The sequence below is a fragment of the Peromyscus eremicus genome, chromosome 4 (assembly GCF_949786415.1).
Source record: "Peromyscus eremicus chromosome 4, PerEre_H2_v1, whole genome shotgun sequence".
NCBI classification, from domain to species: domain Eukaryota; kingdom Metazoa; phylum Chordata; class Mammalia; order Rodentia; family Cricetidae; genus Peromyscus; species Peromyscus eremicus.
In genome coordinates, this window is record NC_081419.1 from 77248347 (window position 1) to 77263986 (window position 15640).

General features: G+C 40.8%; 1 protein-coding gene across 1 annotated transcript in view; it reads left to right on the forward strand.

Moving 5' to 3' along the window:
* Pamr1 (peptidase domain containing associated with muscle regeneration 1) overlaps positions 1-15640 on the forward strand; it is a 97763-nt gene that overhangs the window by 24527 nt on the left and 57596 nt on the right. The window contains exons 2-3 of the mRNA XM_059261006.1: positions 5873-6049; positions 12899-13027. Coding sequence (XP_059116989.1) covers positions 5873-6049; positions 12899-13027 — 306 coding nt within the window. The remainder of the gene's footprint in view (positions 1-5872; positions 6050-12898; positions 13028-15640) is intronic.

The following is a 15640-nucleotide window of genomic DNA, read 5'->3' on the forward strand; positions in this document are numbered from 1 at the left end:
TCGATCTTAGTGCCTGTGCTATAGGTGTTCTGTTCAGGAAGTGGTCTCCTGTGCCAATGTGCTCAAGGATATTCCCCACTTTCTCTTCTATTAGGTTCAGTGTATCTGGTTTTATTTTGAGGTCTTTGATCTGCTTGCACTTGAGTTTTGTACAGGGTGATAAATATAGATCTATTTGTATTTTCCTACATGCAGATGCCTGGTTTGACCAGCACCATTTGTTGAAGATACTGTCTGTTTTCCAGTGTGTATTTCTGGCTTCTTTATATAAAATCGCATGCCTATATGTGTTTAGATTTATGTCTGGGCCTTTAATTTGATTTCATTGATCAATATGTCTGTTTTTATGCCAATACCATGTGGTTTTTATTACTATAGCTTTGTAGTATAACTTGAAATCAGGGGTAGTGATACCTCCAGCACTTCTATTATTGTTCAGGATTGTTTTAGCTACCCTGAGTTTTTGTTTTTCCATATAAAGTTGAAAATTGTCCTTTCAAGCTTTGTAAAAAATGGTGTTGGGATTTTGATGGGGATTGCATTGAATCTGTAGAGTGCTTTTGGTAAGATGGCCATTTTTTACTATGTTAATCCTTTTGATCCATGAGCATGGGCCATCTTCCAATCTTCTGATATCTTTTTTAAATTTCTTTCTTCAAAGACTTGAAGTTTTTATCATTCAAGTCTTTCACTTGGTTAGAGTTATCCCAAGATATTTTATATTATTTGAGGCTATTGTGAAAGATGTTGTTTCTCTGATTTCTTTCTCAGTCCATTTGTCATTTATATAAAGGGAGGCTACTGATTTTTTTTTTAAAGTTAATCTTGTATCCAGCCACTTTGCTGAAAGCATTTATTAGCTGTAGGAGTTCCTTGGTGAAACTTTTAAGGTCACTTATGCATCCTATCTTATGAAAATAAAGATACTTTGACTTCTTCCTTTCCAATTTGTATACCCTTGATCTCCTTCAGTTGTCTTATTGCTCTAGCTATAGAACTATTATATTGAATAGATGTGGAGGGAATGGATAACCTTGTCTTGTTCCTGATTTTAGTGGCATTGCTTTGAGTTTCTTTCCATTTAATTTGCTGTAAATTGCCTTTATTATGTTTAGGCATATCCTTTGTATCCCTAAACTTTCTAGGACTTTTATCATGAAGAGGTGTTGGATTTTGTCAAAGGCTCTTTCTACATCTAATGAGATGATCATGGTGGTTTTTTTTTCTTTCTGTTTGTTTATATGGTGGATTAACATTTACTGATTTTCATATACTGAACCATCTTTGCATCTCTGGGATGAAGCCTACTTGTCATGGTGCATGATTTTTTTGAAGTGTTTTTGGATTTAGTTTGCAGGTATTTTATTGAGTATTTTTGTATCTATGCTCATAAGAGAAATTGATCTGTAATTCTCTTTCTTTGTTGGGTCTTTATATGGTTTGGACACCAAGTAACTGTGGCCTCATAAAATGAATTTGTCAATGTTCCTTCAGTTTCAATTTTGTGGAAAACTTTGAGAAGTACTGATGTTAACCTCTTTTTTGAAAGTCTGGTAGAATTATGCACTAAAACCATCTAGCCCTGGGTTGTTTCTTGTTTTTTTTTTTTTGTTTTTTTTTTTTGTTTTTTGTTTTTTGTTTTTGTTTTTGTTTTTGTTTTTTCCTGGTTGGGAGATTTTTAATGACTGCTTCTATTTCACTAGGGTTATGGGTCTATTTAAAATTGCTTATCTGATCTTGATTTAACTTTGATAAGTGGTATCCATCAAGAAAATCGCCCATTTCTTTTAGATTTTCCCAATTTTGTGGAGTACAGGCTTTTTTAAGTATGTCCTTATGATTCTCTGGATGTCCTCAGTGTCTGTTTTTATGTTCCCCATTTTGTTTCCAATTATGTTAATTTGGATAGTCTCTTTCTGTCTTTTAGTTAGTTTGGATAAGGGTTTGTCTATCTTGTTAATTTTCTCAAAGCACCAACTCTTTGTTTCATTGATTCTGTGTTTTGTTCTCTTTGTTCCTATTTTATTGGTTTCAGTCCTCGGTTTGATTGTTTTTTGCAGTCTGCTCTTCTTGGGTGTGCTTACTTCTGTTTGTTCGAGAGATTTCAGGTGTGCTGGTAAGTTGCCAGGGAGATCTCTGTCTCTCTGTCTCTGTCTCTGTCTCTGTCTCTGTCTCTCTCTCTCTTCTTCTAATGTAGGTACTTAGTGCCATGAACTTTCCTCTTAGCACCGCTTTGAATGTATTTCAGTTGGAAAAAATATTTTTACATCTAGGTAATTTTCATCTTTGTGCATTGATAAAAAGGTGGCCAGTTTTCAAGTTCCTAAGCAAAAGAGGCCAGGGCTCAGTGAGTCTAAGAGTGATGCTAATTCATGAAACTTGCTGTGAGTGCATTTCTCTTTCTGTAGCTTAGAGTAAAATTTATGGTTTAACGTCTTTGTCATGAAGGAAGAACTATAAATTAGATGGAAATTCTCAAAAGTATGCATCTATTTCATGTGAGTAATGTCACAAAATCATGGGAGTAATTCACATTGCTATTTCAATACCATTTTTGTAAATTTAAAAAATTTTATGTCCTGAAAAGTTTTTTTTCCTTAATGTTACTTGGGTTAGATTACTGTGACTGAGTAAATTATTACATATCCCTGTATAATATTTATTTTTTTAGCCTCTATCTCTTGTTCTTCTGTAATAAAACTAATTTTATGAGAGGTGTAATTTATTGTATAAAGAATATAAGGACATTCCTTGTACACAGAATCAAATTAGTCAACAAATTATCCTACTATTACAGCTTCAAAACAGATATTGGGAGCAAATAAAACATAATCAGTGTGCTTAGCTTAGAAGGTGGAAAGATCTATGATATAAATATGAATTTGTTTTATAAATCTCAAGAAGATGTGATTACAGGTCTTTCTTTTTTGAGTTTTTTCCCTCCTGATCACAGATATCACAGCAGGTGGCCAATCATGGTTCAAAAGTCTAATTGTTGATAAACAATTAAGGCACAGACAAAAATATTAATATCCATTGTTTACCACCATATTATTCTAAATGTAAATTACCAACTTCTTCTTGAATAAGTTTTTGATGAAAGAATAGCAATAGCCATCATCTGTAGATTTTCTTGTTCTAAAGAAAGCAGTTAAATTCTGTATATAAAAATTGTGTAAATAATAGTAATTTTATACAAAATACCCCTCCTAATGACATATTGCTATACCCATAGATGAGTGCACTCTTCAATCCCCATCAGAGAAACTTTTCTTGCAGTAGATGGTTAACACAGAGACCCACAACTGGACAATGTAGAGAGAATGAGAAACTTTGGAGTGCTCAGCCCTGAATGGGGTGTCTCTATCATGCCCCTCCTCTCAGTGCTCAGGGATCATGTGCAAGAAGGGTCAGAAAGACTGTAAGAACCAGAGGGGGGTGGATGATTTTAGGAAAATCGCATTTCCCAGACACAGCAGGGCAGGTGCACGGAGTTTACAGAGACTGTGACATCATACACAAGACCCGTGCAAGTGTAAGCAAGACATAATCCCAGCAGGAAGAAGGGGATGTAGGCACAAAGTCCCACCCCAGCCAAGAAGCTACTCGCAATTGATAACTGCTGGGAAAGTGAAAGTCAGTTTTCTCCCATGGAGTGACACTGGGTATATCAACCACACTCCAGGACAAGCCCTATGCTCAGGAGTAATTGGCCAACACAGATTGGATTCCATGGCTTTTAGTGGCTCTTTTCTTTCTTTTTTTTTTTTTAAAGAAGATAAAGAACATGAAGCTGGGTGGTAGAGAGGGGAGGATCTGGGAGTAGATGATGTAGAACGTTATCAAAATATACAGTAGGAAATTCTTAAAGAATAAAATCTAATAATAAAAATAAAAGTTCATTGATGAATCTGGAGTCATGGGCTTTGCCCTTGCACATCACCCAGTGTTCACTTTCTCTTTCCATCTAGATTTCAGAAGTTGGGCTAAGAGCATGGAGGCACAGCTGAGCGGAGCATAGAGCTCCCGAAACAAAGTCTCATGTCAATCTAACTCCAAGGCCAGGGTCATTGCTGGTCCATCGATGTTAGTGCAAAAGGATGAAAGAAAGTCAGTCTTTCATAACACTAGACTTACTCAATTTAATGAAGTGTCAAGCAGTTCTTTTGCATGTTTCTAGAATGTTCTTTTAACCTGAGCCTGAGAGTAGATAGTGAATTTTTTCTTTATGGTTCTATTTGGTAAATTAATAGTGACCAATCTTGTGTTGGAATTTCCAAACCTGGGGGAGAAAAACAGAGAGCTAAACTATGAGATTCAAAGGTCTTGAAGTCATCACAGATGCTAGGCATGATGCATGCTAGGGATCCCTGCAGAGAGTTTCTAGGGAAGGCTTCATGGGACCTTGCCCAGACAGATACACTTTCTTCCTCAAATGCCTGACCCACTTCTGCTTTTATCATCTTATGCAACACTTTTGGAAATGGAGAGTGGGGAAAAAGGAAACAAGAAGACTAAATACAAGCTAGCAGGTCTGTGTTTTAGCCTGAGTTTCTCTGTGCAGCCGCCAGCTGATCCCTGTTATAGATTTTGCCAGATGGTTTTCTTTTTTCACTTAAGGTATATTTTTGCATATATAAAAAGGAATGAAGAGAATGAAAGGAAAAATATCGCACCCACAAACAAATACTTTTTCTCCCCGGAAAGAATGCATGGTTGTACTAAGTTGGGGTACTGACTTCACCCTTGACATTCTCCCAAACATTCTAATGAAGGTACTTGTTGTCCTCTCTGTTGCTTTTATATTTGAAGATACTATGACTATGGCATCCTGCAACACTGAAGAACCAAGTTTGGAAGCAACGACAGTCTCCACTTGGCCACAAGCCTTGCATTTGAATGTCCCCATCTAGAGAGTGGTCTCTGGGCTTTTCTGATGGGCCCCACTGCCAGGCTTCTCTCTGTAAACCTGCAGTTGAATGTCCCCATCTAGAGAGTGTTCTCTGGGCTTTTCTGATGAGCCCCATTGCCAGGCTTCCCTCTGTAACCCTGCAGTTGAATGCCCCCATCTAGAGAGTGTTCTCTGGGCTTTTCTGATGGGCCCCATTGCCAGGCTCCCTTATATAACCCTGCATTCGAATTGTCTCTCTTGGTGTTGTGCAGTGAGCAACACATACAGCTATAAACAGTGGCTAGACATATCTCAAGAAAAATAGATATGAGGACCGAGGAGGGCCTGCAGTTTGGTGATGAATGCTTTGGTTTCAATCTTTAACACAGCTGAAACAGCAAATTCAAAACCTAAGTGATTTGCATTGATTATAAAGACATTCTACTGCTTGTCTACTTGCACTTGCTGAAGCACGCTTTTACAATTTATTTGTTTATTTATTTGAGAAAAGGTCACCTGTAGTTCAGGCTGGCCTAGAACTCTCTATGTAGACCAAGGATGGCCCAGAATTCATAACCCTCCTGATTCCACATCCTAAACACTGGAGATTACAGATGTGCACCACCACACCCATTTTTTGTGGTGCTGGGGATCAAAACTATGGCTTCATGAATACTAGATAGGCAAGTACTCTACCAAGTGAGTTACATCAACAGCCCTTGAAACATGATTCTTTAAAGACTAAAAATAGGATGAAAAACAGAACAAATTTCATCTGTATACCAATGACTGGCTTTGAATACCTCTTGGAGTAGGTCACCTCACTTTGGAGACACTGGCTTGGGAAGAGGTTACACCAGTGCCTCTCATTCGGACAAGACGACACTCTGGTAGGGTAAGGTTGCTTCCTCACGGTGGCATGTCTGTGGGTCTTCCCATGCCTGCTAGGCCCTGGCCTCACCTGCTTGCTTCCCATTGCAGAATACACCGTCATTAACGAAGCCTGCCCTGGAGCTGAGTGGAACATCATGTGTAGAGAGTGTTGTGAATACGATCAAATTGAGTGCGTCTGCCCAGGAAAGAAGGAAGTGGTGGGTTACACCATCCCGTGCTGCAGGAATGAGGACAATGAGTGTGACTCCTGCTTGATTCACCCAGGTGAGTGTGCAATGGGACACCACCAGTTGTCTTCCCATTATCAGAGTGAATGCCTGGATTGCAGCAGGCAGCCATCCATCCAGGGCTGTGGGGCTGTGGGAGCCTACAGAGGCTTCTAGTGAGACCTTACTCAGAGTCAGAGAGTCTGGGCTTGCTTTACCTGGCAGGACTGCGTAATGGGATGATTTTTGTCATGGGCGTGGTTACCAGATGTTTGGAAGAGTCGACACTTAGCTGTACGGTGTGCTTTGATCTTATAAGGGGGAGATCTTTTGCTTATTATAAAAAGCCCTTTTGAATAAAGCTCTGGGCATGGCTGGGTATTGACCCAGGGCCCTTCTGAAGCTATCCTGTGTTTTTGTCTTTCTCCTTGTCTCCATCTATATTTCTATCTAATATTTCCTCATTCTTCTCTCCTCCCCCTTTGAAAGGTGAGAGCGGGTCGGAGCTGGACTCCCACATGGCGCCATGGTTATTAGGAGTGACACAACACAGCTAAGTCTGACCACAGGAAAAGGAATCAGAAGAATTAGTATTCTTTTCAGTGATCAAGTTGGAAATCTGAGAGTTTGTCCACTTATTTGTTCACTTAGCAAGCAGAATGAGAAGCTCTTAGGCAGGGATGGAGAAAACAATGTGACAGTTCTGTTGTTTTTTATTTAAAATTTTTATTTATTTATTTGTGCGTATGTATGTGTGTGTGCACATTCCCACAGAGGTCAGAAGATGGTGTCATATCCACTGGAGCCAGAGTTTCACGCAGTTTTGGCATGGGTGCCAGAACTGAACTCAGCAAGAGCAGTGTACATTCTTAACCACTAAGCCATCTCTCCAGGCATTTTGTTTAAAGACACATGCCCAACATTGCCAGAGCTTACAGCCTGGTAGGGAGGGTGGGGAACAGGGAGCTACGATTGGTTCTATGTGAGTACTGTGGTTCTGCTGCACAGGATACCATGGTAACAGGGATGAGAATAGGGTGAGGCAGAAGCAAGATCAATGAAGACTTGTTTAGCAAGGTGATGTGATGTGTATTCTGAGGATGGAAGCAGCAGACTCAAGAGGATCTGGGGGACCAGAGGGGCTCAGCTGTTGATGGAACATGCAAAGAACCTATGTCAAGAGGAAGCATGAGGCTTCGAGAATTCCAGAAAGCTCCCTCTGGCAGTAAAAGCAAGTGTGCGCTGTGAGAAGTGAGCAAAGGGAGACAGACAAGGAGATATTAAGGGAAAGTGATTTGAAAGAAGGAGCAGGAGCCAAATTAGGAAGGGCTGTTCCCAAAGCCCCACTATGAGATTCAGGCTATTGGAGATCTTTTTGTGAAAGGTTAAAAGCAATTTCTCTTTAGCTATAGATGGAGGAAGGACCTGGAGGAGGGCAGGATGAAGGGCAAGAGGGAATTAATGGGGGCTGCAATGAAGGTCAGAGCTGGTGGATAGAGTTAGGGGGAGGGCTGAGAATCATCCGGGAGTGGAACTGGCCATAGTTTGGAATTGGGTGGGAAGAACAGAAATCAAGGACGATGGACACTGAGCCTCTCACCGCGTTTCCATTGTGACCGGCACTGAACGTTTTCCAGCATGAAAAACAGGGAACTGTTGCTGTATTACACTCTGATTCCCCCCACACACCCCAGGAGGCTCATCTTGTCCCTCTGGGAAAGGTCAGATGGGGGACACAGAGACTGCCGGGCAAGCTTTCTGAAGGCTGAAGAATGAAATATCAAAACTGTGCTGGTGAAATTTCTTTCATTTTTGTCTTCCCCCTTCTTTAAGAACATAGAGTAGCTTTGAAAATGAAAACAGGATTGGCTTCAGGAGAACTGCACAACTGAGTTCAGAAAGGAAACTTACCACCCCAACTCCCTGACAGGCGAGAGGGGCCTGTGGAGAAATGGCTGAACAATACCTCAAGATTCCTCTATTATGGGATACTAGCCATGGTCTGCATGACTTTGAATAGTTTGGGAGAGACCTGTATTGGCTGTTGGGCAACCACAGGGTAGCCTCAGCTGTTATGAGGTGATGTGGGGGTCAGTCAGTCACATGATAGGCAAGAAATGTATAACCTACAGGTAGCACCCAGGATCTGCAGTCCCTCCTTCGGAGGTTCTGGGAGTGATCACTGGCTTTGGAGAGAGAAGGACTGTCCCACACGAATCACTCTGCAACCCTGAAAGACAAGCAAGGCAAAGGAAGAAGATTGCTTTGAAACTCCTTTTCAGAGCAGTGAGCTGATTCACTAGCAGCCATCATTGGGGATCCAAGGAGTCTCAGTGTGTGTCCTTGGGAACTGCAGTTTGTTTATATTTGTAGTTTATCAACATCAGGCATTACCTTCTTTAGCATGTACATGATCCCATTTTAGGTCTCTGAGAGTCTCTTTAGTCCTTGTCCTTCAGACATGTCCACCGGTGTGATCACACTAGTTTTAGAACGCTTCTTGGGTTTCTATCATGAACAAGTCTTTCAGATTTTGTAAATATTTCCATCCCAGATCTTTCATTAGCTATTTCTCCAAGAAACTCTTATCCTAAGAGTGCAGCCTGGGTGCTGGGGGTATTCCTGGATTTTGGATTGTCATTGTTGATAGGTGTGGTAATTTTAATGTAATTGGCCTCCATAAGCTCATAGGGAATGGCACTATTGGGAGGTGTGGCTTTGTTGGAGTAGGTATGGCCTTGTTGGAGGAAATGCGTCACTATAGAGGCAGGCTTTGAGATCTCATATAAGCTCAAGCCATGGCCAGTGTCTCAGTCTACTTCCTGTTGGCTGTGGATCAAGATGTAGCAGGTCCTTTTCCAGCACCAAGTCTCCCTGCATGCCATCATACTCTCCGCCATGATGATAATGGACTAAACCTCTAAAACTGTAAGCCTCCACCTTAATTAAATATTTTCCTTTATAAGAGTTGCTGTGGTCATGGTGTCTCTTCACCACAGTAGAAATCCTAAGACAATAAATAATCATTTTTTAGTTTCTTTCTTTGTGAGATATTTGTTAGAGCACACACACACACACACACACACACACACACACAAACACACACACACACACCTGCACTGATAGGAATCAAGCCCAGGATGCCTGGCATGTTACTATTGTGCTACATTCCCAGACCCTGATGCTTTTAAGATAGGATCTCTCCATTAGCTCAGGCTATTCTTGAACAAAATCCACCTCTTGAGTGCTGGATTTAAAGACGTGGTCAGTCTGTAGATCTATCATCTATCTATAAATCAATCAGTCTATCTGTCTATCTACCTACCTATCTGTCATCCCTTTAGTATCTATCCTCACCTACCTTTTTAAAGAAAAACAGAATGCATGCAAATACTCAAGTCCATACATAACAGTACAAGGCTGTTTACTACTTTGATTTTTCTCTCATGGTGAAAAACCATTTCCTACCAATATTAATGTAATTCCTTATTTGCCTCATCTTATAGCATACTATAAATGTGAAAAATAAGAATAGCATTGTCTGTACCACCAATAATCCCACTGCATACAGTTATGATTCTTTATGGTTACCCTTGACTTTAGAATGCATGCCAGTAGATGTGTACAATCAAAATGCTATACTGTAAAATCAATGGATGTGGCTTCCTCTTTGGTGTTATGCTGCCTATCTAATATCTAGATAGGTTAATTGTTTTCTATATCTGAAAATGCAAGGGAATAGACACATGCATTTATTTCTCTTTCCTTATTTCACGCAAAAGACAACATACCATAAACATTGCTAATTATCTTGTAGTATTTTTTCATAGCAATGTGTGCTGGAGATATTTTACATCAGATAGAGCCATTCTCTTCATTTCTTTTCATGGTTGCATATGACTGCATTGTGTGAATTACTATATCTTGTTGGCATTGGGCTGTTTCTAGCCCTTAGCTATTGTAAGTTGAATATTTACTATCTGCAGTGCTTGGGACCCAACATATTTTGGATTTTAGACTCTAGAGAATTTTGCACATATAAGTAATGAGGTGTTTTGGAGGTGGCTAAATGTGAAATTCCCTTATCTCTTATGCAACTTATACCCATAGTTTGAGGTAATTTTATACAGTATTTTTTAATATATCCTTTGTTTTGGATATTATCTGCCTATGGAATTTTTTACTTGAAGTGACATGTTTGCACACACACACACACACACACACACACACACACAAATCCTATTTGAATTAAAAAAAAATCTCAGATTAGGGAAGTCTAACCTGTCCCAAAAACACTACAGTGAATACTCTTAAGCACACATAAATTAGTATTTTTTTCAGTTTATCTTAGAGGTAGATTCCTAGAAGTGAGGTCATGGGTAAAAGGAAAGCAATATGCTGTTTTCTAGCTTTTGCCTAATTCTTTGCTATGAATTTAGCACTCATGCTGAGGGTATGTGAGGGTATTGTTTTAGCAACCTCTGTAACAAAGTATGTCATCTGGATTTTTATCAACCTCATATGTAGAAAATGGAATGCCATTATAGTTTCAGATTACATTTCTGTCATAAAAGAAAGCGATGGTCTTAGTTTTGGGGGGCTGTGGATATAGCTCAGTTGGTTGATTTGACACCCCCCCCCCCCCCGCCCAGTACTGCATAAGCTTGGTGCTGTGACCTATGATCAATCCCTGAACTCTGAAGATCAAGGCAAATAGGATCAGAACATCTTCAGCTACATAGGAAGTCTGAGGGCAGCCTAGGCTTTTTTTTTTTTTTTTTTTATATGATCATCTCTTTGTGGTTGTAAGTGATATAGGGGCAATTGAGATCTGGGGACATCAGTGTCAAAGATGTCAATGATATCCTCCAGTGGCATCCAGCTGAACCTACGCCCTGGATGTGCCGGTGTGAATTCCTTTGATCCTAGGCTGTTCAGCTCTGCGATAGCCCCTTTGGCAACCTATGAGCTTCCTCGCGTATCTCCTGTAGAGCCTGGCTCACCTCCATCTCTAAGATGGGTTTTGTGGCTGGAACCTAAGGACCCCAATGTGTGGCTGTGCCAAGGAACAGAGTTAGCAGGGCTGTCGAGGACAGGTTCTGAGTCCATTTGCCTCTTCAGTGACAAGTGAGTGGAAGGCTCAGGGAGCCCAGTTGTGGGACACAGGATGGGCCAACCACATTCATCATACCAGCAGCTCAGCTTCTTGGGTAGGAGGGAAAGCAAAGTCAGGAGGAAATGGAAAGAGGACTGAGTCCAACTGCTATAGAACACCACACACACACACACACACACATACACACACACACACACACACACATACACACACACAAACACACACACGCATACACATACACACACATACACCACACACACATGCATACACATATACACACACATATAACACACACACACACACACACACACACACACACACACACACGAAGCGAAGAAGCATGTTGTCAACTCGAGCAAACAGTGGCCATCTCCAGCAGTCCATTAGTCATTCATTCTCTGGGATACTTTTTATTCAGCACTAAACTGGGTTCTGGGTGTTCAATGCAGATGAAGATATATCTCCTTGATTGGGTCTGCTGTAGGAGAATGCAATAAGTGGTAACATTAAGCATGGCGTGTACAATGATAAGGATGAGCCAGGTGGAATTATGGGAAACACAATAGTAATAGTTCATAATCTGAGAGTGCTTACTACTATGTGCCAAACACTTTACACATGTTAATGTATTTTTAAACAACTCTGAGAGGTAGATACAATTTAGTCACATCTTGCCATTAGGGCATTAGGGCAGGGCTTAGGTTTTGATAAATGAGAAGGAATTATTTCTACGTTTTCTCACCCTTCCTCAACCCTTCAAGAGACCTTGCTTTTGAGGAGAACCACACACGAACAACACTCAGGTCTCTCTAGGGTGCTTTTCCTCTGGGGGCTCCCTGCCTAACCTTTCCAGGGCAAGACGCTAGCTGGTCATCGGGGCTGATTTCATGCTGTATTTTTGTGATAAAAGTGCATGACGTAGATGAATATTTAATAGAAAGGTATTTACCATTTGTAAATAAAAAGGAATGATTAAAACAAAATGCATAGTACACTGAAGAAACTTAATGTGTGTGTGTGAATATGTATTCAGCTGTATGTGTATGCACACATACATGTATGCTTATGTGTAAGGAGGTCAGAAGACAACATTGGCTGACATTCCTCAGGCATGGCCCAACCTTGTTTTTGAGACATGGTCTCTCACTGGCTTGGAACTTGCCAAATAGTTTGGGCAGACTGACCAGTGAGCTCCAGAGATCTACTTGTCTACACTTCCGCAGAACTGGGATTACAAATTCACACCATTATGCATCAAACCCAGCCTATCTATCTATCTATCTATCTATCTATCTATCTATCTATCTATCTAATAAACCTGGTTCTAGGATTGAACTCAGGTCTGGATTATCTTCCCAGCCACAAGGTATAAGAAACAGTGTTAACAGAATTCTCCATATGATACCATTTTGGGTGTTTTTTTCTTTTTCTTTTTATTAAATAAATTATTTTGTTTGTCTGAATTTTCTATTATACAGTAAACATAAAATAAATTAGCAAAGAGCAAAAACTAGTACCACACTAGCTGAATTCATCCTGCACTTCAAGCTGTTTTGTATGACTTTCTTTCAAACAACAGCCACTAATCAGGAAGATGCTCAAATATCCACACCCCTTGCTGAATCCCAATGACTCTCCTGTTCCTTGGGATGAGCAGGTTCACCTGAGATCTTTGGAGTCTTTCCAGGACCAGGTGCCCCAGGCAGAGATGGGGTTGTGTAGAAAGAGAGACATACAGTTTGTCTCCCGAGAAGACTCAGACGTGTAGACTAATATTTTGGGATGTTTCAGGTTGTACCATCTTTGAAAACTGCAAGAGCTGCCGGAATGGCTCGTGGGGCGGAACTCTGGATGATTTCTACGTGAAGGGATTCTACTGTGCAGAGTGCAGAGCAGGCTGGTACGGAGGAGACTGTATGCGTAAGTAGACACCTTGTGCACACACCAAAGCTCCATCTTGACTTGGATCAGCTTTCAAGTCCCAGTGTACAACACAACTCAAGTTTATCTGGTTAGAATCTGAGTTTTGGAAAGCTTGTAGCTAGAAGGCTCTATAGATAGGTAGGACTATCAAAACAAAGATGTGTTTTCATCTCTTGAGGGTGGATAACAGACATACATTTGGGATTGTTGCTTCCAGAAGCTTCCATATCTGGTCTTCAAGTTGGCCTTTTGCTCAAGTGAAGCGGAAATGTTGCACACACGACATGCCCGGCGTCTGTGCCAGGAGAACATGAGAAGTGGCTTTGGTCAGCAGACAGTGAAGCAGCATCCACTGTTGCCATCTGTAGTGCATTTAAAACAGGAATTTCTTTGATAAATTTCTTAACTCCTGAGTTAAATCCTTGAAACCACAGCAAACTGCCAGCACACCACTTTACCCGGGAAGGGAATTCTTCGGCAAAGTACTTGATCTTGGAGGATTAGTTTTTGTTATTCTTCTGGAAGCTTCAAAGTTCTTTTAAAAGTAGGATAGAAATCCAGCACTTCTCCCAGGCCAGGACACACCTCACCGCTGGCCTTGGATGTCCTCTGAGGGCCTGCATCCACAGCAATGCCTCTGCTGTGCGATTTCAGCAGCTCTGCTTTCCTTATTTGCTTTTTAGTGGAATTAGAGGCAGTTAGGACGGTCAGCTTTCACATCTATGAACAACATTCCCAGTTTACAAAGATGGTTTGGAGTGACGCTGACCCGACCACTGGACCCGATTTGTAGCCAAACACTTGCAGTTTTGAGATGCCACCATAGCCAGGGGAGGAGAGGGGTTTGTCTGTATTCCAGGGTGAACCTAACAGTTCTAGAAGGTGGGTAAATTTTGAAGTGCCAGTCTCTGCTGCAGATTTAAAACTTCCACGCCACTTTAATTGGGTTCTAGGAAATTTAATTTGGGGATTTGTTCATTTTTTTCCCAGGTAGCTCAGCTGCAGGATATAATCCATTCTTCACCCTGGCAGCTATTCTATGAGATAGTATGGGAGGACAATGATCAGGATCCAAGCTCTGCAATGACACAGACCTGGGTTGAAGTAAAAATTGCTTATAACTTCCTATGACTTTGGGCAAGTCATTTAGCCTTGATGATAGTTGCTGTCTCCTCTTAAAAATATGGAAGAATGCTGCCTGCCTTACAGAGCTGATTAAATGAGATAAACACATATGAAGCATTTATTGCTTTGCTTAGAGATAGCGAAATCCCAATGCCAAACATATTGAATGTTTTCCATATGCCTCTAACTGATACGATGGTAAGAAGTCAAAATACAAAACTACTTTCAGTAGTAGATTAGGAAAGACACAGGGTCCTGTAAAGATAGTTCAGTCAGTGAAGAGCCTTGCCTTGTAAGCATGAGGACCCCAGTTTGATCTCTAGCACCTATATAAAATGCTGGGCCTGGTGGTATAGGGGAGGTGGAGACAGGTGGATCACTGGAGATTGCAGACGGCCAAGCTTAATCTACTTGGTGAGTGTCAGGCCAGCCAGAGATAAAAGAGATGGAGAGTACCTGAGAAATGACACCGAAGATCCCCTGATTTCCACATGTGCAAATACATGAGCATTCGAGTGCACGTGCACATGCGCACACACTCCACATGGACACCCACAAAAAGAAAGAAACATCATTATAATGCATGGCTTTAGATTTCTTGTTGGAATTTTTTTGTAAAAAAGATAACTTTAGGGTTTTCACTAGCTTTAGGTTATATTGGGACTGTGTGTGTGTGTGAAATGCCAAATGGAGATTCAATCGCATGTGGTCCTGCGGGTAAGATAGGTAAAGAGTTTAGATGCTATTTAGGTGCCGTGGGAAGCCAAGGATGAGATATGAACTTGAGTTGAACTAAGTGCTCTGAGAACACCATTAAGTGAACAATAGAGAGGCATATAGGGGTCTCTTTTGAAATTATAATTTAATTGCAATTTCTTCCTTCCTTTTATTCCCTCCAAACCCTCTCATATACCCCTCCCTGCTCTTCTTCAAATCGTGGCCCCCTTTTAAAAAAACTAATTATTATTGCATTTAGACACACACACACACACACACACACACACACACACACACACACACACATGTTCTTCCTGTTCAGTCTGTATAATGTTACTTGTATATATGTTTTCAGGGCTGACCATTTGGCATTAGACACTCAGTTGTCTGTAGTTCTTTATGTAGGGTTGAGGCTTCATGGGTTTTTCTCTATCATTTGGTGTGTTCATGTGTGTCATCCTTCTTTAGATCATGTTTGTGCAGTCATGTTGGTGAGACTTAATGGGTGTACCGTCAGACATAGTTAGGAGACACAACTTTAGAGCAAAATTTCTGCTCCTCTGACTCTTACACTCTTTCTGCCTCCTCTTCCGTAACGTTCCTGAGCTTTAGGTGTAGGAATGTTCTGTAGATTTAGCTATTGGAATTGGGCTCTACAGTTCTGCGTTCTGATTGGTTGTGGGTTTTTTTTTTTTGTTTGTTTGTTTGTTTTTGTAGTGACCTCTGTTGCAAAGGAAGGAGACTTTTCTGACAGGTGATGGTTTTGCT